The 27,237-nt window shown below is 35.8% G+C and overlaps 2 protein-coding genes across 4 annotated transcripts in view; both read right to left on the bottom strand.

The window, feature by feature from the left end:
- Nucleotides 1–27,237, bottom strand: part of nsd1a (nuclear receptor binding SET domain protein 1a) — a 104,627-nt gene that overhangs the window by 3,655 nt on the left and 73,735 nt on the right. The window lies entirely within an intron of this gene.
- rmnd5b (required for meiotic nuclear division 5 homolog B) lies at nt 139–27,237 on the bottom strand. 3 transcript variants are annotated; one of them, XR_012389410.1, is made up of 10 exons: nt 27,157–27,237; nt 22,346–22,519; nt 16,095–16,237; nt 11,868–12,005; nt 11,666–11,766; nt 11,363–11,529; nt 9,541–9,706; nt 6,635–8,120; nt 4,611–5,508; nt 139–1,657 (listed from the first exon to the last, which is right to left on the bottom strand). XR_012389410.1 is itself a non-coding variant. In XM_073921264.1 (10 exons), exons 2-10 carry the CDS (start codon nt 22,482–22,484, stop codon nt 1,594–1,596), a joined length of 1,176 nt encoding a protein of 391 aa, XP_073777365.1. In that variant the 5' UTR covers nt 22,485–22,551; nt 27,126–27,237; the 3' UTR covers nt 139–1,593.

Here is a 27,237-nt window from a genome sequence, read left to right as displayed (position 1 = left end):
CCTAATAAAGTGGCCAGTACAGTACATCATGCATCAGATATATCATTTAAAAAAGAAATGTATATTTCGAATATAAAATTAGACACATTAATTTCTAAACAGACAACTCCCAAAAGCAGAAAGCGCACTCAAAATAAATTGAGTATAAATCTTTTATTATTTAGATGCAAGTATAATAAACATACTGTACTGTCAGAAGATAAATATTTACAATATTCAGCCTTGCAGTTGTTAGTAGAGAAAGCAGAGTCATTACTCAAATCACTGAATGGAAACTAAAAAAAAGCACATCGTCTAAACTCAGATCATAACACGCGTCACTCTGCCTCGATCCTACAAACGTCAGGGAGGTAATAAATGATTGTCTACTTAAACAAACAGACAACACTTATCATCAGTGGCCACACAGGAGGAAAGACTTTACCCTTAACGAAATAAAAGAAAAACAAATCAGACATCATCTGCTGTGCTGGTTCATCCACCTCAGAGAAAGCAAAGCTAGTTTTTTTTTGTTCTCCGATAAGCCACTGGGTTTCAGGTCTGTCAGAAAAGCTCGATCACCGCAAAATAAAGAGCAATTTACAAACCACACGCTCTGCTCCAGCATGCACATCTCCAGAAACACAATCCCTATGGTGAAACGCATTCATCAGCAGTTACATTAAAGCCAATGTGGAATATCCTGAGGGATCAAATATTACTGCAGCGTCCCCTGTACACATATAAACAGAGTGAACTTTTACATTCAGGGATTATTATTAATATGGGAAACGCTCATCTCCACGAGGAACATTAAAACACAGTCAGTCTACCGTCAACTGTACATTAATGGACAAATATTCTGCTGGCGAAAACACTCAATCCACAACCCGTTTCGATTATACAAGCCTGAAAGCCGAGTCAGATCAGTGTGTGTGTGTGTGTGTGTGTGTTTATTAAATACGCTACATATGCAATTACACTAATGGAGAAACGTTATACCGACACAAATCACCGCTGTTTATTAATTCAACTCTTAAAAACACACACAGAGCAAAGGCTTCCGCAGGCAAACCCTCACTTTTTTCATCTCATGAATATTCCAAGCCTTAATGACGCTGAAAAGAGACGTGATTTGTGTAGAATAACCTGCGCAGTCTTTATTATTGGATGCCACAGTTAATATACATACTGAAAAGGCAATGTCAAATCAAAGGATCTCCGTGTGTGAGCTTTAAAAGAGGAAATTGTGGATGTGATCTGGCAACCCACGCAGATGCATCACACCCGCTTGCTTTAAAAGAAAGAAAATAGGGAGGCGTTCGAGAATGGGAACTTAAAATGCTCTGCAATTAAAACGAATGGAAGCGAAATGCACACGTACATACTGGCAAAAAGAAGAATGATGTGCCGAGGTCTTTTTTTTTTTTTTTTTAACTTTGCATCTACAGGAACGCTGCCGTGGCCACCCGCCTCTGGAAACGAAAGCTTTGGAGAGGAAGGTGGCGGCGTTTTCAGGGGTTGAATCCACCACTGGAGGCTCATCATTGCCTTCGAAGGAGAATCATCGGAACTGCCTTCAACGTTTCATCCAGAAGAGAGAGGAGAGAGACATCAGAAGTAGATCTGTTTGGCATCTGAGGGATTCTGCTCCATTGGACAATACGGGCATTTAAGCCTGAGAAGAGAGAGAGAGAGAGAGAGAGAGTACATGTTCAGGAATATTTTAGATTCACATGTCATGTCTTTGTTATTTAAAGGAGACCTATTAAGTAAAAAAATCTCCTCTATAAGGGGTTTAAAACACAGTTGTGTGGCAGCAGTGTGTGAATATAACCGGCTTCAAATGATAAACATTAAAGGGTCACGAAACACCAAACACATGTTTTGAGCTGTTGACAGTCGTATATGTGTCTCACACTGCTAAAAACACTATTAGGACACCTATATTTCACTAAAAAGTGTAAATTGGTTGTTTTTGCGTTATTTCGAGCAAATTCGTACTTCCGGTTTGAAACGAATTTTTAAAGCTGCGTCACGGTCATGAGATAATAGCGTGTATTCCAGCGTGCAGACTGGACGTCTGTGCCAGAGTGTGTCTTATTACGTCTTACAGTGTGATGCATTAATGCATGAGTAAGGCTTGGTTCAAACCAATCAGCGCGCTCTATTGTGCAACTTCATTAATATTCATTACTGTCAAAGTGTTTAGACGACAGAGACGCCACGTTGTGTTGGCAAAACAAGCGTGAAGTGTTGCTTTTATAGTTTGCTGCAGTGAAGTTTTGTTTTCATTTTCTCTCTGTGAGAGCGCAGCTGGAGTCACGTGTGGATTAACAGTGTACGCGGCGCTCGACAACAATAACTTACGTGTCTAAGGAGGATTATTGTTTACCTGAGAGCTGTTCTCATCTGCAAACGCTGAGATCCGGATTCGCTTGTAGTCTCCTCTTAATAAAGACGCGGCTCTAGTTGCTGGTGATTGTCCTGTCTCTACAGATTTGGTAAGTGAGCGACCAGCGATCTTTGTTTATTCAGTTTGTTCGTATCGAACTAAGTTAACCATTGCACCGAGTGTAAACATGTTAGCACCACAACCAAACTTTAACCTCGTGTAGGATTTTCGCCGCATTTAGTGACCGGAATAACACACGCGGCTTTCTGACACTACCTGCCGTGTGCATCTAAGTTTCCGGGAAATGCTGAGGTTTTTTTTTCTCTCATTCGCCGTGCGGTATCAAACATTGCATGAAAAATACACGCTTAGAGCAGCTCCTCGAATCAAATATCTCGTTTGTCGCGAGGGGCATGAATGAATTCTCTGAATGAAAGAGCCAAACTGCAGTTAAAGTCCACCGTTTAATAATTTGGCAAATAATTCGACTACAGATGTCCATGTAAACACCATCACTTTCTCCCGTGTGTGTGTGTGTGTTTTGACTCTGAAACTCAGCGGGTGACACTCCCACACCATCCCACTTTAGTTCCTCCGACACTCCCCCTAAAAAGAGCTGGACACGCCCACTTTTCTGACTTTTTCCAAAGTAGAGGTGTGAAAACACCCTGCTGAAATGAGGGGGTTTCATGGCCCTTTAAATAATTGTATTTTTCATTGTCAAAATTGATAAAAAGAGTCTGCAGAAACACTTTGATTGACATTCTCCCTTTGTACGTGCCATCAGAAGGCGAAAGCCCCGCCCACTAGAGACCATCTCTAATAGCACTCTAATTCTCTCACTCCAGAGTGAGGAGCTGTCCGCCATTAAAGTTTTGACCTGCTGAAGATAACGTCAGCGACTAAGAGGATTATAAATGTGGAGTTTTAGGATGATGTATAAGATAAGATCAATAGATAGGATTTTTGAACTGTAAAAACTCACCGGCCACTTTATTAGGTACACCTTACTAATACCAGGTAGGACCTCTTTTGCCTTCAGAACTGCCTTAATCCTTCGTGGCATAGATTCAACAAGATACTGGAAATGTTCCTCAAAGATTTTGCTCCATATTGACATGATAGCATCACACAGTTGCTGCAGATTTGTTGGCTGCACATCCATGATGCAAACCTCCCGTTCCTCCACATCCCAAAGGTGCTCTATTGGATTGTGATCTAGTGACTGTGGAGGCCATCTGAGTACAGTGTACTCATTGTCATGTTCAACAAACCAATCTGAGATGATTCACGCTTTATAACATGATGCGTTAACCTGAGGAAGTGGCCATCAGAAGATGAGTACACTGTAGTCATAAAGGGATGGAGATGGTCTGCAACAATAATCAGGTAGGCTGTGGCGTTGACACGATGCTCAATTGGTAATAAAGGGCCCAAAGAGTGCTAAAAAAATATCCCCCACACCATTACACCACCACCACCAGCCTGAACCATTGATACAAGGCAGAGACTCATCACACCAGGCAACGTTTCTCCAATCTTCTGTGTCCAGTTTTGGTGAGCCTGTGTGAATTGTAGCCTCAGTTTCCTGTTCTTAGCTGACAAGAGCGGCACTCGGTGTGGTCTTCTGCTGCTGTAGCCCATCTGCCTCAAGGTTGGATGTGTTGTGTGTTCAGGGATGCTCTTCTGCAGACCTCGGTTGTAACGAGTGCTTATTTGAGTTACTGTTGCCTTTCTATCAGCTGGAACCAGTCTGGCCATTCTCCTTTGACCTTTTGCATCAACAAAGCATTTGTGCACACAAAACTGCCGCTCACTGCATATTTCCTTTTTATCTGACCATTCTCTGTAAACCCTAGAGATGGTTGTGTGTAAGAATGCCAGCAGATCAGCAGTTTTTGAAATACTGAAATACCAACGACCATGCCACATTAAAAGTCACTTAAATCCCCTTTCTTTCACATTCTGATGCTCGGTTTGAACTGCAGCAGTTCGTCTTGACCATGTCCACAGGCCTAAATGCAATGAGTTGCTGCCACGTGATTGGCTGATTAGAAATTTGCATCAACGAACAGTTGAACAGGTGTACCTAATAAAGTGGACGGTGAGTGTATAGCGTCTTATAGACAACATGACCATCAGGCATCATTTTTGGGTCAGTTTACCAGCACAGATTAAACTTTAAATGTAATGCAGATATTAAGTACTCTTCAGGTGTGTGTATCTGATGCCTTACTTTCCAGCATTGGTGAGTTTGTTCAGAGCGTCTCTGGATATGACGTGTCCACAGATGAGCTTCATGGGAGGATTGCTCTCTGATGTTTGCTGCCTCAGGATAGGACAGGCGAACACTGAGTGATACCAGCACTTCTTTCCCAGGTCTATTTCAATCTGAAGACACACACACAAACAGATAAAGCACAGATATTCACCCGTAATTAAATTAGCAGACAAAAAAAATCATCTTACCAGTTATAATCAATCTAAACTGCTTTATGTTTCAGTGTTTTATGTTTATAATAAGCATATAGAGCAGTAAAATGCAATTTATTACACGGGCTGTCTGGAATACTCAATTCTGATTTTTAAGTCGTGACATTCCTAGGTATGTTATTCCCAGATAACAACTGCTGAATAAAGCAGACTCATTCAGTTACATCTATATACAATTGAAACCAGAAGTTTACATACAGCCACATAACAATTAAAAAAAAAGTCTGATGGTAAATCATACTGAATGTTTACTATTTTAGGTCCATTAGGATTACCTAAATGATTTACATTTGCTAAATGCCAGAATAATGAGAGAATTTGAGAATTTATTTGTTAATTTCTAGACAGTCAGAAGTTTCCTTGGTATTTTTTTAGCTTCGCTTTTAAAATGTATAACTTTGGTCAAATGTTTTGGGTCTCCTTCCACAAGTTTCTCACAATAGTTTGAAGGAATTTTGGCCCATTCCTCCTGACAGAATTGGTGTAACTGAGTCAGATTTGTAGGCAGTCTTGCTCGCACAAGCTTTTACAACTCTGCCCACAAATCTTTTACAGGATTGAGATCAGGGCTTTATGATGGCCACTCCAGAACATTCACTCTGTTGTCCTTAAAGCACAGTTTTAACTAATTTGGCAGTATGCTTAGGCCCCGTTTACACTAGTGCGTTTTCAAGTTTTGCTACGGTTACACCATCCGTCCACACTACGCCGGAGTTCTCGAGCGCCGAAAACGGAGCGTTTCGAAAACGCTGGAGAGGCCGTTTTCATTCTAAAACGCTGCTGCTCCGTCTCAGTGTGGATGGGGAAAGACGGAGACATCTGAAAACGGAGGCGGGGCTGCCGACGTTCGCCTATCTGATTGGGGCTTTTTCTCAATATTAAGTAGCCCACACACAGTTCAGTCTCGCATCCTCTTCTTGTAAGTTAAGACTTCGCAAGTTTGATCAAGGCTGCAGTCTCCCCCTTCTCAGTTGGATATGGAAAACATACCGAGGACACGCGTCAATCTTCAAAGGGAACAGTGTACTTTATAACTTCATTCACATCACCCTGGCTACGTTGTTTCACTTTCTCAACAATAAAATGTAAACATGATATAAGGAACTGCCTATTTTCTTTTTAATATTGGCAACTTAACAGACAGCAGAAATGTTGAGGCGCCGTGCTGTATATACGAGCGTCATCTTCACTGTGTGGATATTTATAACAAAACGGAGCCGATAACAACTGCCTCCTTTCAATTTCAGTGTAAATACGAAACATCCCCTCTCTTTTGCTGAATATCAGTTTTAATAATCGATAATTATAAAAGTATAATATACAATAAGTTTATACATTGTAGGAAATAAAGGCAAGCGATCAGTCAATGTACCTGGATTAATCATTAACTTATCTTTGCGCTTGACCAAAACATGTTACCCGTGAACAAGTAGCTTAATAGATTCCAATGACCAAAGTCAGGGAATTAGCCTATGTCGTTAGATAAAGACAACAACATGAATGAAATATCACGTTTAGCAAATATAGTGAGATTAGATCCAGCGGGAGATGCTTGATAAGCAGTCCGACAAGCAGAGCTATCATCTGGGTAGAAATGCTGGAGCGCTTGCCCGAGAGTGTGTGTGTGGTCACGTGATGTGCGTTTTCAGCGTTTTGATGTGGACGGAGAGCTGTTCAGAAACGCTGGGTAAAACGCGAGTGTGGACGCGGATCGTTTTCATTCTACAACGTCGTTTTAAAACTAAAACGCACTAGTGTAAACGGGGCCTTAGGCTCATGGTCTGTTTGGAAGACCCATTTGTGGCCAAGTTTAATTTCCTGGCTGATGTCTTGAGATGTTGCTTCAGTATTTCTACATAATGTTCTTTCTTCATGATGCCATCTATGCTGTGAAGTGGACCAGTCCCTCCTGCAGCAAATCAGCCCCACAACATGATGCTGCCGCCCCCATACTTCACAGTTGGGATGGTGTTGCTTGGCTTGTAAGCTTTCCTCTTTGTCCTCCAAAAGTAACACTGGTTATTATGGCCAAACAGTTCAATCTTAGCTCCATCAGAGCACAGGACATGTCTCCAAGAATTAGTCTTTTTCCCAGTGTAATTTAGCAAATTGTAATCTGGCTTTGTTGTTGATTCTGGCTTGTTGGTTTTTCCATGTTGTCACACAAGGAAGCAGTGTGTTTGAGGTTTTACTTAAATACTATTCTACAGTTGTGCCTCCAGTTAACTCAAATGTTGTCAATTAACCAATCAGAAACTTCAGAAACCTTGACACCATCACCTGAGCCTTTTCAGAGGCAGAATAATCTTATTGTATGTCAACTTGACTTTCAAGAAAAGTTCTAACAATTTCTCAAAAAATATCTCTCATTATTCTGCTATTAAGCATAAATGAAAACATTACATAAACATAATGCATTAGTTCATATGGGTTTTGTAGAATAACAGATAAAAGGTTGCCAGATTTTGTCAAATTGGTCAAGTCTTCCTTTCAAACAGTACCTAATTCGCTCCAAATCACTTGTGACAAAATAATGTGCAGGTTAGTTTATACTCCATTCAACTAGTATAGTTTCTGTCAGCTTTGAGTTTTTTGACTGTTTGGCGCCATCTTGTGTCAGAATAACATGCTGATTAGTGTATACTCCATCAGCTGTTCTCCTTTCTGTTAACTTTGTATTTTATTAAATAATAAATAAACCATTATGGCCCAGAACAATGTTTTGTGGGAAGTAGCCTTGTAATAAGAGGGCTAAAATACATCCAGGATGGTTGTTTTCAAAGAAAGATCCTTCAACCATATACAACAGTGCTCCGCTTCACATCGGGCAGCTGGTATCAGACTTTCAGACTTTCAGGGCTATCAGACTTTATTCTGTGATAACAGCCTCCTGGATGAACTTAATTTTCCAAAATACCAATTTAAAATGTAGTAGTATATAATCTACAAATAAATTTTAAAGTGTGTTTTCATTTCAATTCATTTTGAAACACTGAAATAACTAAAACCAAACAATGTTCCAAATAACTGGTGCATTCCTAATACTAATGTAAAGCTACTCTGTGGCAAGTAAAAGTTTTTCAACAAAACCTTTTAGACGTCCCTCAAAGCACTGAAATAAAAGCACTAGAGTGAAAGAGAAAGACTTACTGGCAGCTCATCCTTATGTGTCCAAACCCCGCTGCACTGTCTCTGTTCAATGACCTGCTTGATGTTCATGAGTACAGGAAGTGCCATACAGCCCGACGCAAAACTGATGAAGAGCAAATAAATAAATAAAAATCAGGATTTAGTAATAAAATAATCATTCAGGATTCTACAGTCAATACAAATTCAATGCAACAGTGCCTAAAAAACAGCACTTTAATTGCAATTACTTAATTGCAACATGCCAAATAATTGCATTGAATCATATACATACACATTTACAATAACAGCAAAAAAAGATCACCTATAAAGATTTATGATTATACAATATACTATTTTTATTACAAATAATAAATGTATACATAAAAATACATTTATACTAAATAGAGAATAAACTCAGATTTAAAAATTATAATAACAATGAAAAAAAGAAAACAAAATTACCATAAATATATAAAATAAATAAACAAAAATACAAATAACAATAAATATAACAACAATGAATAAATATAAAAAATAAACAAAAATACAAATAACAATAAATATAACAACAATGAATAAATATAAAAAATAAACAAAAATACAAATAACAATAAATATAACAACAATGAATAAATATAAAAAATAAACAAAAATACAAATAACAATAAATACAACAACAATGAATAAATATAAAAAATAAACAAAAATACAAATAACAATAAATACAAATAACAATATAAATGACAACAAATAAAATAAATTAAATAAAATATATATATATATATATATATATATATATATATATATATAATTAACAATACATTAAAATACAAACAACAAATAAATATAAAATAAAATTAATAAAAATACAACAATTTAAAAATACAAATAACAATATAAATGAAAACAAATAAACTAAATAAAAATACAAATAACAATAAATATAAATAAAATAATTAAAAATACAAAACAATAAATAAACAAATAAACAAAAATACTAATAAAATAAATAAATAAAAATACAAACAACAAATATAAATAAAATAAATAAAACAAAAACCCAAATAACAATAAACATAAATAAAATAAATAAACAAAATACAAATAACAATAAATAAATATAAAATAAATAAACAAAATACAAATAAAAATAAATATAAATTAAATAAATAAACAAAACAAATAAGAAAATATAAATTAAATAAATTATTAAACAAATAAACACAAATACAAACAACAATAAATAAATAGAAAATAAAAAACATCAAATTGATGGATGAGTTATTTTAAATTGATAATTGCCGTTTTTACTGTTTATTTGATTAACTAAATCCAGCCTTAGCTATCATATAAGATGTACCAAAAACATTATGAAGTCATACCAATCTCAAATAAAAAAAAATAATAAAAAATACACTGAACAGAAAAGCACTGAATAAGTAAAAAATTTAGCATTTAAATTTTATAAGCGTGTCTTGAGAGACATGCAATTAGCTCAATCCAAAAGTACTTGTAAGATCAGATGTTGCAGTTGTTTTTCTGACCTGACACTGAGTGGAGACTCCACAGAGAGGCCAAGCAGAGCACAAGCGTCGCGTGTGAAGATGTTACAGATCTCAGCCCACTGGTCCGTCTCCAGAAGACTGCGGTACGGAGAGTTCTCGATCCCATGGCGGAGGTACACAAGACTGCCCATTAAGATCTGAATATCTGAAGAGCAAACAAACAAATTTCACGTCTGACAATCTCTGAAAGCGCATTACATTAATCCATTAAAAATATTTAAGTGTCCGTATAATGCTAGTTTATATGTTCTTGAATTGCATTTGGGGTTTCCTAAAATAATTCAACTGTATCTGAATCTTTTCCCAGAGATGGGTTGCCACTGGAAGGGCGTAAAAACTTGCTGGATAAGTTGGCGGTTCATTCCGCTGTGGCAACCCCGGATTAATGAAGGGACAAAGCCGACAAGAAAATGAATGAATGAATGAATGAAGGTATCTGAATCTCACTTGCAAACAGTAATACAAACAGTAACGATGACATATGTTCACTTTGTGTATTAGATTTTGCGTTAGCAGCAGAAAATAGCCCCTTCAACCAAACTAGGACTGGACAATACAACCTAAAATCAAAACTAAAATCTTGATTAATTGAACACTTTACCTCAATTTTGATTTATTAATGTTTGGTTATTTTTTTTCCTGTCATATATTTAAGACATTAAGGCCCCCGTTTACACTAATGCGTTTTGGTTTGAAAACACATAAGTTTTGCTACGGTTACGCCATCCATCAACACATCCACGCGCCGAAAACGAAGCGTTTTGGAAACGCTGAAGAGGCCGTTTTCATTCTAAAACGCTGCTACACCATCTCAGTGTGGATGGGGGAAAACGGAGACACCTGAAAACAGAGGAAGGGCTGCCGACATTCGCCTCTCTGATTGGGGCTTTTTTCTCAATATTAAGTAGCCTACACACAGTTAAAGCTCTGCATCCTCTCCTTGTAAGTTCAGACTTCGCAAGTTTGATATGGAAAACATACTCCTGAGGACACGTCGGTAAATCTTCAAAGGGAACAGTGTACTTTATAACCTTATTCACATCACCCTGGCAACATTGTTTCACTTTCTTAATAATAAAATAAAAAAATGAACTGCTATTTTCATTTTGATATGAACAACTCAACAGACAGCAGAAATGTTGATCATCTTTGCTGTTTGCATGTTCATAACAAAACGGAGCCTATAACACTACTGCCTCCTATCATTTTCAATGAAATTACGAAACATGCCCTCCCTTTCACTGAATATCAGTTTTAATAATCAATAATGGCCATTATAAAAGTATAACGTACAATAAGTTAATATATTATAGGAAATAAAGGCAAGCAATGAGTCCATATACAGAAAGTACGTGGTTAGATTAATCATTAATTTATCTTTGCGCTCAACCAAAACACGTTACCTGAAAACAAGTAGTAGATTCAAAAGACCAAAGTTGGGGAATATGTTGTTAGATAAAGACAACAAGATGAATTAAATATCACATTTAACAAATATAGTGAGATTAGATCCAGCAGGAGATCCTTGATGAACACTCTCATCTGAGTAGATAGGCTGCAGCGCATGCCAGAGTGTGTGTGTGTGTGTGTGTGTGTGTGTGGTCTCGTGATGTGCGTTTTCAGCATTTTGGTGTAGACGGAGAGCTGTTCAAAAATGCTAGGTGAAACGCTAGTGTGGACGCGGATCATTTTCATTCTAAAATGCCGTGATAAAAATAAAACGCACTAGAGTAAACGGGGTCCAAAACCCTGCATACACCCTGTTGTGGTGAAGGCAGTCTTGTTGAATTGTTTGGCTTACCTCTCTGATGCTGTGAGGCGAAGGGTTGGAAATGTCGAGCGTACTGTAACGCCTCCTGCTGTTTGCCGATGCCCCCATTGAGCAGGCTGATGAAATACAGTCTGTGCAGCTTAAACTCAAGGGTGCTGTTCAGATCCAGCAGCCGCTGACGGTTTGTCACTGCCCATCTAACATAATCACAAAAGTGAATGACATCCCAATGATTCCTCTTTGTATTGTTCTGTTTATATATCAAACATATCTGTGTAAAAAACATCTATTTTAAAAACAGTGAACTAGAGAGCAGAAGGATGGGACACGTACTCTAAAGCCGGTCTGAGATCTTGTGTTCTTAAAGCCTCTAAAATGCGGTTGAGCTCCAGAAAGGGTTGTTTCATGCTCATGTCGATTACTACACCAGACTCCTGAGAACACAGACCCACAAGACACAAGTCAACATGAACACTTATCGAGAAAAAAGCACTTTCACTTTTGCAGTATTTTCAGGAACGACTGTTATCTGTACCTGGCAGAGGTCTTCTGCAACACTAAGCATGCCCTGTCGATACAGGTGTTCAACGATGGTTTCACTGAGGTATTTCTGCCTCTCTGGAGAGTCCCACACATTCTCAGCAACTACTGCACTCACCTCCGCATCAAAATTCTGCACCAGAGAACGTCACACATTTATCAAAGAGTTCACTTTAAGAATTATTAGTCATGTCAGCAGCCTGGCTATGAACATTGGTCATGCATATTCAATGCAACACTCACAAACATTTGTTTCTCAATTAATAAACATTATATTTAGTACATATTGTGATGTTGGTGGCTGTTTTTTGCCCCACTGACATCCATTACGGTCACATTGTTTGATTGCAAAGCCATGACAGCATATAATCCTGCATTCTTGATTGTTGCTGCTTTTCCCTGTTGGGAGGAGGTGAAATGTATAATATTTTTCTGTTGCTCATCAGTTGGCAGCATTAACCCTTTAGATAGGCCTGTGCAAAAAAAAATTCAGTTTTTTATATAAAACAGCAGATTATAGCGTGTGTGCAGGAATACACTTACTGTGTTTACTATGTCCTGAGAGCTCAGGGGATTATTTTGATGTTATCAGACATATCAAGATATGTGCGCAAAGGTGTCTCTCACTCTCACACACAATACTCCATATAGAGGGCAGAAAGTGTTTTCACACAGTAACTGATGATCAACAGTAAAAATATAAACTTAGACCAACAGGAAAAAATCAGGAACAATCAAGAATGCATGATTATATGCTGTCATGGCTTTGCAATCAAAAAAATTCATTATATCATTATAATCATTATAATGAAGGTCAATGGGGCAAAAACACTCACCAACACAAACATAAGCAGGGTTCAACGCAAAGGATTTTTTAGCGTTGAACCCAATTAAAGTGCTGTTTTTTAGGCACTGTTGCATTGAATTTGTATTGACTGTAAAATCCTGAATGATTATTTTATTACTAAATCCTGATTTTTATTTATTTATTTGCTCTTCATCAGTTTTGCGTCGGGCTGTATGGCACTTCCTGTGCTCATGAACATCAAGCAGATTGGCAAGTAGAAAAAACACTGGCTGAAGTGGCGCTAGTAAATCCGATCTTTGGTCACGAGAAGTCGACTTTCCGAGGCAAAGACAGTCTCCCTTGATGCGTTTGATTACGCACAGGCAAGCACCCAGTTCAGGTCGACACAGGAAGTTACGAGTTAAGGCAGATAGGAGTTTTTGTTCATTTGCCAAATAAATAAATGAAAAATTTAGCCTATATGCTCGTCGTGCAACTTCATTATTAAAATATGAATGAAAAAAGTGATTAGAAAATATGCAAATTAAGTGACGGTCAATAATGGAATTTTTACAACCCTCTCCTTCAAAATGACGGACAATGACAAGTCTAACGCGACCTCTGAGATTATATATATTATATATATATATATATATATATATATATATATATAAAAAATATATATATATATATATATATATATATATATATATATATATATATATATAAATATATATATATATATAAATATATATATATATATATATATATATATATATATAAATATATATATATATATATATATATATATATATATATATTTATATATATATATAAATATATATATATATATATATATATATATAAATATATATATATATATATAAATATATATATATATATATATATATATAAATATATATATATATATATATATATATATATATATATATATATATATATAAATATATATATATATATATATATATATATATATATATATATATATTTATATATATATATATATATATATATATATATATTTATTTATTTATATATATATATATATATATATATATATATATATATATATATATATATATATACATATTTATATATATATATATATATATATATATATATTTATATATATATATATATATATATATATATATATATATATATATATATTTATATATATATATATATATATATATATATATATATTTATATATATATATATATATATATATATATATATATATATATATATATATATATATATATATATATTTATATATATATATATATATATATATATATATATATATATATATATATATATATATATAAACATAAATTCACAAAGAAAGTTTATGCTTATATTTTCCAGAACAACTCACCATAGAGTTATGGGACCAGAAAAATTAAATGAGGAAGATAAGCATGCGTTATGGATGTGACAAAAAAAGTATTTTACAGAAGGTTTACAGTCTACAACACACTTTGTAGAAATTCTGTAAATTAAACGGCACAACCCAAAAGAAACAATGATAATCAAAAGGAAGAGTTGGCTCTCTGTAAAACAAAAATGATTAACTTTATTTTATTAAATATTTTCACATTTATGAAGAAAAAGTGTTGTAATGGATGTGACATCTCTCCGTTATGGATGTGCAGATGTGAAATTTCCACTTGTGTGACTTTGGTAAATCTAATAGAAAAGTTTGAAAACATTGACAGAGACATTAAGTATTTCTAAAGTACTGTAAAATACTTGCTAACACAAAAAAAAAACAGAAACCGTTATCTATAAATAAAATGAGCAAAAATGTGAGCTGTAATTTTGACACCCACAGACATTGTCACCAAATATAAATCAGAGAGGTCAGACTTTCTCATGCATAGCCTCTTTTCAGTTGTCAAGTTTTGTAACAATCTGTCTAGTGAAATGTTAGCTAGAATTATGCATTATAGGCTTAAATTATAGCGAGACATGACAGATGAAGCGAGACTGCAGTCTGATCATGAAGCAGATCAATGTTGATCTTTCTGTCAAGGTGTCAGTGCAGAAATGAACAAAACAATAGGTCTAGTACAAAATGTTTTAAAATTAAAATACGGAAAAAATATCAGATGGTAACTTCCTAACGGATTTCCTAACGGATAAACGGCACTCGTTAATATTTCAGCATTATTTCACTTTCATATTCGGCATGAAACGCCCATTCGCTGGTAGGAATGACATCCCGCCCTACTAGGGATGCTCATTTCGGTTAATTTTGTTAACCGACAACTGCCGCTCATTAATCGGTTATTAACGGTTAACTGGTCAGATTACTATTAATTTTATTTTAAACAAATTGACGTGTCTATTTTGTGTCTGAACAGAAATGTTTGCGCTGTTATAATCCACTTACCTTTTAATAAGTTTTGGTGCGATTATAATCCACTATTAAAAACAACAACAACAACAACGACTGAATCGTTTGAATGGGTAATGTAGCCGTGGAGGGATGCATTTTGGTCCTCGCCATGGAAAAATGAATGTAGCAGAAACCAAGCTCTTTAAAAGTTCTCTCCAGTTGTCTTGACAACACAAACTGCTGCTCTGGGATGAGCCGCGTATAAAACACTTGCGGCCGTTAGAAACCATTAAAAAGATGCTCCTCTTAACGCAAAAAAGCGCATTCGATCAGCCCCTTATGCAGCCAAACTAAAAATATAGAAATTAATATTTTTAATCGTTTAACTGATACCATTAATCGGTTACAAACGCACCCTTTCGGTTAACGATTAATCGATTATTTTGAGCATCCCTACACCCTACTCTTCATATAGCCGTATATGGCTATAACACAACCATAATGCACTGTGATATAGCCTTGTTCATTAGTTCTTTTTGCTTTACTGCAATCGATCCACTCAAGAGTTAATTTCAATCGAGCCAAGACCACCTCATTCAGCCAATTTGATTAGATGCTATTACGAGCGCGATTGCTGGATTCACATAGGCCAAACGATCGGCGCTAACTGGGCAAACGAGACATGTTTCGAAACTAACGTCTTGCATTCTGTTTAAACGCAATTGGCAAACATTCACAGCCACATTAAACTTTAGTGACAAGGCAGCACTGGCCCGGTCAGGCCAGTAACCATCCTATGTACTGTCCCGCGCGTCACACACACTGGCCTCGGGCCATCGGGCAGTCCTTATTGTCGAGCCCTGAAAAAGGAAGTCAATTTGCCCAGAGTGTTTGGTTAAATTTTTGAAAAAATTACAAAGCATTTTCCCATAATACGTGTTAGCAAAAATCACTTCATTTGCTGAAACACAGATGAAGTGTGGCCAAATTAAGACTCTATTAACCGCGGGGTGGATTGAAACCATTCTTAACATCACACAAGGGTTAACAGCAGAACTGAAGCTCTTACTCTGTCGATGGCTTTGCCCACTTTGGACACGCTGCCGTGGATGTCCTTGTGTCTGGAGGCAAGCATCTGCACGGTTTCCTTGATCTCCTTACAGCACTGGGCCATGGTTTGATGCAGCACTGAGAGATCTGCATCCTGAACACCTAAAGCACAAATCAAACACAGCATCATCATATATTTCTATTTAATGCGATGTCAGCAACAATGGCTATTTTCATAGCAAAACACTTCATTCATAAATATACAATTAAAAAACACATACAAAGCAATACATAAATTAAGATTTCTAGCATTTTAACGACAGGCGGCACGTTGGCTCAGTTGTTAGCACTGTGGCCTCACAGCAAGGTCACTGGTTCAAGTCCCAGTTGGATCAGTTGTCTTTTCAGTGTGGAGTTTGCATGTTCTCCCCGTGTTGACGTGGGTTTCCCCCAGGTGCTCTGGTTTCCCCCACTGTCCAAACACATACGCTATAGGTGAATTGACTGGCCGTAGTGTAGGAGTGTGTGTAAATAAGTGTATGGGTTTTTCTCAGTACTGGGTCGGGGCATCTGCTGTGTAAAACATATGCTGGATTAGTTGGCGGTTCATTCCGCTGTGGCGACACCTGACAAATAGGGACCAAGCCAAAGGAAAATGAATGAATGAATTTGGAGATAATCCAGCACAGCTCTTTGACCAGGAGCTGAACTCTCCATCTCAATTCAGTATTGGATTACCACAACACGTAGCCTATTCCTACTTTGAGAAAGAGAGAGGAGAACAATGCATCACTGCTTGAATTGACTCTGAATTGGATTAATTAATACACAGACTCAGTGTGCAAGGTTTGTGTACATGACAGATATGAATATGAAAAAATGGCATGTGAAAATCATCTGTCAAAAATCACTTGATCAAATCTAGGCAAGGCAAGTTTATTTATATAATTATTTATATATTTCATACACAGTGGCAATTCAAAGTGCTTTACATAAACAGGAGTAAAAAAGACAAGTGTAAAAATAAAAACAATAAGAATTATAAAAATAAGATGAAAAAATAGATAAAACAGATAAAAATGTGTTCAAATAGGTTATAAGATAATGAAAAAGAAAAAAAAAAAAGCATAATAGTGCTATATGTCGGACGAAGCACAGTGCTCATTCAGTAAAGGCACAGCTAAACAGATGCGTTTTCAGTCTTTATTTGAATGTGCCTAATGTTGGAGCACATCTGATCGTTTCTGAAAGCTGATTCCAGCAGCGAGGGGCGTAGTGGCTGAAAGCTGATTCACCCTGCTTTGACTGAACTCTTGGAATATCTAGTTTATATGATCCTAAAGATCTGAGTGATGTGTTGGGTTTGTGTTCAGTCAGCATATCTGTAATGTATTGAACTCCTAGGCCACAGGTGTCAAACTCGGTTCCAAAAGGGCCGCAGCTCTGCACAGTTTAGTTTCAACCCTAATTAAACACACCTGATCAAACTAATTGAGTCCTTCAGGCTTGTTTGAAACCTACAGGTAAGTGTGTTGGAGCAGGGTTGGAACTAAACTGTTCAGGGCTTCGGCCCTTCAGGAATTGAGTTTGACACCCCTGTCCTAGGCCATTTAATGATTTATAGACCAGTAATAAAACTTTAAACTCTATTCTGAATGTAACTGGGAGACAGTTTAAAGACCTGAGGACAGGTGTGATGTGCTCTGATTTCCTGCTTCTGGTCAGAATTCTGGCCGCAGCGTTCTGGATGAGCTGCAACTGTCTGACTGTCTTTTTGGGAAGGCCAGTGAGGAGGGCGTTACAGTAATCTACTCTACTGCTGATAAAAGCATGAACAAGTTTCTCTAAGTCTTCACTGGAAACAAAGCATCTGATTCTTGCGTTGTTTTTGGGATGATAGTATGCTGATTTACTAACTGCTTTGACATAACTATTGAAACTCAGATCTGACTCCAAAGTCACCAAGATTCTTGACCTTATTTTATAATCTAGACTTAGGGTGCTTTCATACCAACACTTTTGTTTCGGAACGTGTCTCGATTGCCCAGTTAGCGCGGTTCGTTTGGCATATGTGAACAGGGCAATCGCGCTCTGTTCCGCGCCAAAGTAATCGCTCCGAGATCGCTTGAATGAGGTGGTCTCGGCTCGATTGAAACGAACCCTGGAGCGGTTCGATTACAGTGAGAAAGCGGTCCGATCCGAGCGCGGTTATATCACAGTGTTTTATGGATATTTAATAGGCATACGGCTATATGAAGAGATAATTATCAGCATGGCAGGAAGTTTCGCGAGTCTTCTGATGCCCGCAAACGAGTGATGATCTCCCGGTAATCTCGCTTCTCCCTCCCAGTCCTCAAATAGGCTACGTCGCGCACCCTTCTCACCCCTCCCCACCACATCTCTCCTCAGACACATCGCGCACGCACCCTTTCAATAATCATCAAACCACCACCTCTCCTGACAACTGAGCGGGACGCTGCAAAATAAACCCTGACACTCTGACCAATGTGAGGAGAGTTTACTCGCACGTGACTTGTTTTAGCTCTTTTGGTCCGATTAGAAACTTTGCAGTGAGAAAGCGAACCGCTCCAAGAGCAAAAAGCAACAATGTAACAATTGTAATCTCTGTTTCGGAACAACTGAATCGATTCACAGGTGTGAAAGCACCCTGAATGGCCCAGTTTCACAAACAGGGCTTAGGTTAAGCCAGGATTAGGCTTTTGTTAAATTAGGCTATTTAAGACACATTCATAAAAATGGCCTTAGAAAAAATATAACTGGTGTGCACCTGAAGACAAAAAAATGACACTGACATATTTTAAAACATCTCTCCGCAAGTTATTTTGAGTTGAGACAGCTCAAACATGCAATTTAATCTAGACTAATCTTAAACCTTGTTTGTGAAACCGGGGGATAATGTATTAAAAATGTTTTGTAATTGTCAGGCTGTATTTTCAAACACAACTACTCAAGTTCAATCTAAACGGACATATGCTACTGTGACTCATCTCGGAAACTTATATAAGCATCCGCAAACCTACAGTGTGGGCTAGAGGTTATACTGTACACAGCTGTTCGCATGCTCTGCAGGCTATTATTTATGCAGGCATCTGAAGTACACCTATTGTTCTTGACTTAATGTCACTGAATTTGCTTTTTTCAAAGCTAGAAAAGCGCTTGCTTGACTTCCTCCTCCTCTGCTGCTTTTTAGACTTGTTTTATATACTGCCATTGATATATGAATCACTCTCTCTTTATCTCTCTCTCTCTCTCAGAGGTTGATAACTGGTTTGTATTGAAGCTAAAAAAAGCCTGTACCACAGTATGATAGCATCATTTTGCACTTTTGATTAGGGCTGCTCGATTATGGGAAAAATCATAATCACGATTATTTTGGTCATAATTGTAATCACGATTATTTAAAACGATTATCAGTTGAAGTCAAAATTATTCGCACTTCTGTGAATTTATTGTTATATACAATTGAAGTCAGAATTATTAGCCCCCTTTTGATTTTTATTTTTATTTTATTTTTTATATTTTCCAAATGATGTTTAACAGAGCAATGACATTTTTACAGAATGTCTGATAATATTTTTTCTTCTGGAGAAAGTCTTTTGTTTATTTCGGCAAGAATAAAAGCAGTTATTAATTTTTTAAACACCATTTTTGGGACAAAATTATTAGCCCCTTTAAGCTATTTTTTTTTTCGATAGTCTACAGAACAAACCATTGTTATACAATAACTTGCCTAATTACCCTAACCTGCCGAATTAACCTAATTAACCTAGTTAAGCCTTTAAATGTCACTTTGAGCTGTATAGAAGTGTCTTGAAAAATATCAAGTAAAATATTGTTTACTGTCATCATGACAAAGATAAAATAACTCTGTCATTAGAAATAAGTTTTTAAAACTATTATGATTATAAATGTGCTGAAACAATCTTTCCTCCATTAAACAGAAATGGTTTATAAAAAAAAAAAACAGGGGCGCTAATAATACAGGGGGGCTAATAATTCTGACTTCAACTGTATAAATATTTCCCAAATGATGTTTAACAGAGATTTCTTTTACAGTATTTCCTATAATATTTTCTCTTCTGGAGAAATGCTCATTTGTTTTATTTCAGCAAGAATAAAAGCAGGTTTAAATATTTTGAAACCTTTTTTAATAGCTCGATATTATTAGCCCACTCAAGCAATACATATTTTTGATTGTCTGCAGAAGAAACAACTGTTATATAATGACTTGCCTAATTACCCTAATTAAGCCTTTGTGTCACTTTAGGCTCAATACTAGCATCTTGAAAAATATCTAGTAAAATATAATGTGCTGTCATCATAGCAAAAATAAAATAAGTTATTATAAATTAGTAATTAAATCTTTAATGTTTAAACTGCGCTTTAAGCATCTTTACTGTATTTTTAATTTTATTATTGATTAATAATAAAAACAGTCGGCAGCAGCAGGGATATTGCGCACTATCACTTTAAGAATAGTGCGGCTCAGATATGGTTTCTCTTTCACGTGTCTTTTGATTCTCAACTTGTTTGTTTATTAAACAAATGAGGGTTAATATGAATAATCACTAAACACCGCGCTCTGACACAAATGTGCATGTATTTGACCATTAAAGCGCTCACATTAAGACCGCGTTAGATGTGTGTGTGTGCTCTGATGTCCCAGGCCAAGCGCGGCGCGCGCAAACACACACACACACGCTACCTGTCCGAGGCTGAGCACGGCGCGCACACACACAACAACACGTGCTCTTTTGCGCTTTTAAAAATATGAATGATGCGCATCCCGTGCTGCAAAAGTTACATTACAGCACATGCTTTTAGTCATTTTCATGTGGAACTGAGCTTTGCACAGCAACACACCTGTACAACTGGAAAGGGGGCGGTATGTGATGGAATAATCGTTTTTTCGATTAATGGTTTTTCATAATCGTTACAAGCCAAAATCGAAATCGGATTTTCAATTAATTGCACAGCCCTACTTTTGATTATTAATGGGGTACTATTAAGTGCTGATAAGAAATGATATTGTAAAAATTAACTAATAGTCTATATTGAGAAAAAAAAATCTAATTTAGTCTTGATGTGCAATGAATGAATCATTGAAGTGGATTGAACATGAAACAATTAGGTTGTTCTAAAAAAAAAAAAAAAAAAAAAAAAAAAATCTCAAAATTGGGTTGTTTCAGCTCATTTTATATAAGCAGTCGAAACAAAAACAGCAAACATCCATATTTTTATCGTCTTTAACAGAAGTAACTCAAACAGGCTTGAAACAAGTAAAACAGGGGTGTCAAAATGGAGCACTAATGTTTTTTTACTAAGCGGAAATTCAAAACGTTTCCCTGATGACGTCTGACGGTTGCCAGATCAGTGAAATAAACGACCGAATTATCAAGTAATACCTGCAGTGAGTATAACCGCATTAACCATTGGGAGGCGCTATAATCACTCTCGTAGGAGAATTTTGCTTTCAACATCCAAAATAAAAAAAAAGTTATTCAACATGTGCGTCCAATAGCTCCGCCCCTTCCTCTACGTAAGCAAACCTACCTGAGTGCGTGAAGTGTTCATCATTACACACTTCATTTTACCAGCTGAATGAGTGCATCATCCGGGTAATTAAAGTGCACTTATGATTTTTAGAGTTTTCAGTGTGAACACACTACTTACACTATTTATACTACAAAATGGCGTAGAATAGTGCATAAGTATGCGATTTGGGACGCAGCTTCAGTTCCTGGAGGGCCGCATCCCTGCAGGTTAGTTTCAACCATAGACTGTAAAAGATATGGATGTAGTTTCCGTGACGTCACCCATAGGTTTATGAAAAAAAACAAAAGGGGGCTACCAGTAGGCATGGCCAACCATCGCCATTTTGTTTGTGTGTCATCGCACCAACCGAGGTATACCAAATAAGGGCAAAGAGGCGGAGCGTGAGCAGAGCTACAGACGCATGCTGGCATTCTGCTTAGACAGGCTATCCTATGAGAGAAACGTTTAATACTTCATCACCTGCGACTCGTTTGTGTTCTGACCCCATGTGCTTGGTTGTCTACTATATTAATAAAGTGTTTAGACTTTTTAAAAACACTGCTGTAATACATTGAGCCGCTAAACATTGTTCTTATGACGTTTTTCAACAGGAGCAAGCATGTAACACCATGTCTGATTTAATGCTTTGATTAGTGACAGAATCTTTTAATTGTGGGTGAACTATCCCTTTATTCTGATCTACCAAATCCTCACCATAAGCGAGCAGTCGACTCCTCAGCTCACAGACGTTATTTAAGAGTTCGTCCAGCCGTTCCTCTGACTGATGTCCATATGTGACGAACCGGTGCAGCACCTTCTCCAGTTCTCGCTCCACACACGCACACTGCTCCATCAGCACAGCTTACAAACACACACACACACCACGTCCTGCAACACAACACAACAAAAACATCAACACACTGATGCAGATCACCAGCAATATAAACTAGGCATGAACTATATATCGTTTGAGCACGATATTGCAATGCATGTTCGCTTTTATTTTTAAAGCTTTAGTTGGTAAATGACCACAGTATATATCTAGTTTCTTGGTGTACTACTCAAATGCTTATAATACCAGATCGGCAGATATGCTCTCTTAAAATACCATTTTTCATACAGAGTTGGGTCGATTTGCATTCTCCAAGTATGCTCCATGTGTATTGAATGAGCTTCAGCATATACTACATGTGGAATCTGTACCATTCATTCATTCATTCATTCATTCATTCATTCATTCATTCATTCATTCATTCATTCGGCTTAGTCTCTTTATTAATCTGGGTTCGCCACAGTAGAATGAACCACCAACTTATCCAGCATATGTTTTACACAGCAAATGTCCTTCCAGCTGTAACCCATTACTGGGAAACACCCATATAAACTCATTCACACACAAACTTACTACGGACAATTTAGCATACCCAATTTACCAATACCACATGTCTTTGAACTTGTGGAGGAATCTGGAGCACCAGGAATCCCACGCTAACATGAGGAGAACATGCAACCTCCACCCAGAAATGCCAACTAACCCAGCCGAGGTTCGAACCAGCGACCTTCTTGCTGTGAGGCGATTGTGCTACCCACTGCGCCATGATGACACCTATCGCTGTATTTAAAAACATTAATTATTATTATAAATTAATTATTGATTATGGTTTATATTATTTTTGTGTGTGCCTTTTGTGCTGATGTGTATTTTCTGTAACTCTGTCCTATGCTGTCTGTCTTAACAAGGACTGACTTGTGGAAGAGATATGCTGTCAATAGGACTTTACTGGTTAAATACGTAAATGAAAAATAATAATATAAAAAATAAAAACAATAGTCACATCACAGAATTAGATCATCTATTAATGATTAAAAGCGAAAACTTTAATAATTGTATAAATTGTTTTTATTGCTAAATGTATACATACAGTTGAAGTCAGAATTATTAGCACCCTGTTTATTTTTTTTCCCAATTTCTGTTTAACAGAAAGAAGATTTCTTCAGCAAATTTCTAAACATAATAGTTTTAATAACTCATCTCTAATAACTGATTTATTTTATCTTTGTCATGATGACAGTAAATATTATTTGACTAGATATTTTTCAAGACACTTCTATACAGCTTAAAGTGACATTTAAAGGCTTAATTAGGTTAATTAGGTTAACTAGGCACTAGGCAGGTTAGAGTAATAAGGCAAGTTATTGTATAACAGTGGTTTGTTCTGTAAATAATGGGGGGGGTAGCTTAAAGGGGCTAATAATTTTAACCCTAAAATGATTTTTTTTTTTAATTTAAATCTGCTTTTATTCTAGCCGAAATAAAACAAATAAGACTTTTTCCAAAATAAAAAAATGTTATCAGACATACTGTAAAAATTTCCTTGCTCTGTTAATCATGATTTGGAAAATATTTAAAAAAGAAAAACAATCCAAGAGGGTCTAATAATGCTGACTTCAACTGTATATATTAATTATTTATACAATAATGACCATGTTGTTAAATTTCTATATTTAAAAGCTACTAAACTCTGCAGAAAACCATAAAGCGCTGTTTATTTCACTTTTATTTTTGCTTTGTCGTATTTATATACATTTATAATTTATTAATTGTATGCAGATCCATTGCATAGAAAAAGACTTGATCAGCCCAGTTGATCAATATTACTGAACTCTTCCCGAATTCAAATCATCTGATAAAAATAATAATTGTATCGCAATATACATCACAGCAAAACAAATATCGCAATGTCACATTTTTCCAATATCATGCAGCCCAAATATAAATAAAAAAACAGATCTAGAGCCCTATGATTTGCAGAAAATCACTCAACCCAGACCTAAACACAGCATTTAATGTATAAAACGGATTAGGGCTGCACAATATATCATTTCATTTACATCGGATGACCTGCAATGTCAAGTATGGCTATTGTAGATTAATGGCAAAGTTTAACTATTCACTATCAACTATTATTTCTGTCAAACATATCAAGTGAGTTTAAAGCATTCAGGCACACTAGCATTTCTTGCTTCAACATGACACAAATATTTTTTTTTATAGTGAAGGCTGACTAGTGTCATTTTACATTAGATTTTTAAGAATATTTGTTTTCAACTGCCATTAAGTCTTACCAGACAAATATCGAACTTTTTTCTCTTTGTATATATTTTTTACCTCTAGAAACCTACTTGAAAGGTAATTTTAATATGCACTCCACTATAAAACTACCCCAAACATTCTGAAATAGTACAGTCTTCACAAAAAGAGTTATTCAATCCATCAGGTAAAATGTGTTTCATATCGCAATGTATATCGGTTGGGGAAAAAAAAAGCATTGCAATGTAAATTTTTCCCAATATCGTGCAGCCCCGAGACGGATTGTCACAGAATTTGCCACATTTTGGATGAAATCATTTTTATGACTCATTTATAAAATGTCTGTTCTATACCAAAGTTTCACTAACTGACAAACAAAATGACAGAAATCCAATTTACAGATCTCCAAAAACATACGCCATAAAACAGATTATATGTTCATATGTGAAAGGAACTTTATGGTTGCCTTTTACAAGAGTTTGTAAAATTAAATAACAAAATGCACCATCAAATCTGGTTTAAGTTGGTATGATGTAGGTCCAGTACAACTAAGGGTAAATTATGATTAAATATTATTATGTTATATTATATTGAGGTTTTCTGGGCACCTGTGGATGTAAAAAAAAAAAATCAATAAAAAATATATTTTCAGGGTATTTACGTAGGCATGGACTGATTCTGACGGTATGATAACCTTGGATTTTACAGTGATATTTAGATTTTTCCGCTTTGAATACAATATATTTTATTTTGAGAAACTTTTAAAATATTTTAACAGTAAACATGTCAGGCTGAATAATTCGAATAAATCATTGACTTCTGCTGTCTTTGTTAGTTTAAAAAACACAGATTTCTTTACCATTTTCTCTGCTGGAGATACTGCTGTCCTAAAAAACGTAAATAAAAAAAAAATCTTACACATACCTTGGGAACAGTATAGCAAAAAATGTTGCCGGTTTTAAAACCTTGACTTTTTCAAACCGCAGTATACCTTGAAAGCGATTATAGTCCTATGCCTACATTTAAGAAAATCTTTTTTTATATATAATTGTGTGACAACTTCAGTAAAATTTAAATGATAAAAACAAATGTATATTTTAAATACAACAAAAAGTTATAAACATGTCTTATTTTCAAAGCATTTCAGAAAGTTGTTACAATTGAAGTAAAATACAAAATATTAGATAAAGAAATATTTGAAACAACAAAAAAAAATTAATTAAAATTGTATATATAAAAGAAAAGAAAATTGTGTATATAAAATTTGAACATTTAAATATTATTTTAATTTTCATTCTCACTGCCACATAATTATTATATAATCCATAGTTACTGAAAATGTTGGCCAAAGCCTAGCTTATTTTGTTAACTATTGCTAATGTTATACACTTTAAGCACAATTAACTGATAAATGAGCTTTTCTGCTAAATTTGATGACCATAGTAAACTTAAAATTATATAATGCTACTAATTATTCTTTTAATAGCAATTACTTATTAATTGTCAGCACATTCTTCGTGAACGCAACAGATATAGCATGATGGAATTTGTCAGCAAATATAATAAATTAATAAAAAATTTGACTACTAAAAGTGTGATTTTTTTTTGTGGCTACACGTCTGACAGATTTGCTAAATTAGTTAAAGGATGATTAAATAACTGAATGAGCACTGATTAAATCAAGCTAAATACATTCCAGGGAAGACAAGTTTGCAGCAAGTCTGACAAGACACCAGAGTTAAATAAAACCCCACCAACAATAATAACAACAAAAAAGTATCTAAAATTAAACTTCCTATATATTAGACATCCAATATCTGTTGTTTTCTCTAAAACAACTAGATTTCTTATAGGCCATTACTCCAAAAATTGAGCTTTATAGGCCTGATGTCCAAAAATAAACACTATAGAGACTTGAGTGCTTTGTGCACCACTAACGTTGTCCAAAACTAAGTTGTAACCAAACAAATCAATTTTAACTACAAAATAAGTAACCCAGCTCGACAAATTAATGTTAATTTCTCCGTTTTAGAAATATAAACAAACATCCAAAAGCCTCAGTCAGGGTCAGGAGCTATAAAGCCCAAAGATTGCAAAATAACGAGCGAAAAGCAGCCAACAACAATTAAAATCCCTTTGTTTTAACTTCTCGAATAAGCCACCGCAGTGACATTTATGTATACCACTAGAAAAGTGTTAAAATAATTGAAACAGTGGGCTGGAATGACAAACTATGTGATCAAAACAATCAGTTAGCATGCTAGCATAACCGGGACAAAAATCTAGCCATCACTACGAGTGTAATGGTCGCAAATTCAACACATACACTGACACTTGCGACTGTTTTGAAGGAAGATCTCTGTATTGGTGATGTCGAATTAATTTTATTATGTTAAATTAAACGTGTAAATAAAATAAAACAGAATGTTCTTGCCTGTTTGACACCAGTTCACCAGCAGACGTCCCTGAAGCGCTGCAGTGAGCTGTTTATCTGGACTCGGCCGCTCTGCTGCCT

The sequence above is a fragment of the Danio rerio genome, chromosome 14, assembly GCF_049306965.1.
Source record: "Danio rerio strain Tuebingen ecotype United States chromosome 14, GRCz12tu, whole genome shotgun sequence".
In the NCBI taxonomy this organism is placed as follows: domain Eukaryota; kingdom Metazoa; phylum Chordata; class Actinopteri; order Cypriniformes; family Danionidae; genus Danio; species Danio rerio.
This window is presented reverse-complemented; position numbering and strand designations above follow the sequence as displayed.

What these genes read in the sequence shown, in the direction of transcription:
- rmnd5b (XM_073921264.1), bottom strand. Translation starts at nt 22,484, where the DNA reads ATGGAGCAGTGTGCGTGTGTGGAGCGAGAACTGGAGAAGGTGCTGCAC. An exon ending in GATCTCAGACCGGCTTTAGA is followed by an intron (nt 11,530 to 11,665) that starts GTACGTGTCCCA and finishes TGATTATGTTAG; the next exon opens with ATGGGCAGTGACAAACCGTC. An exon ending in AAACTCACCAATGCTGGAAA is followed by an intron (nt 1,658 to 4,610) that starts GTAAGGCATCAG and finishes CTCTCTTCTCAG; the next exon opens with GCTTAAATGCCCGTATTGTC.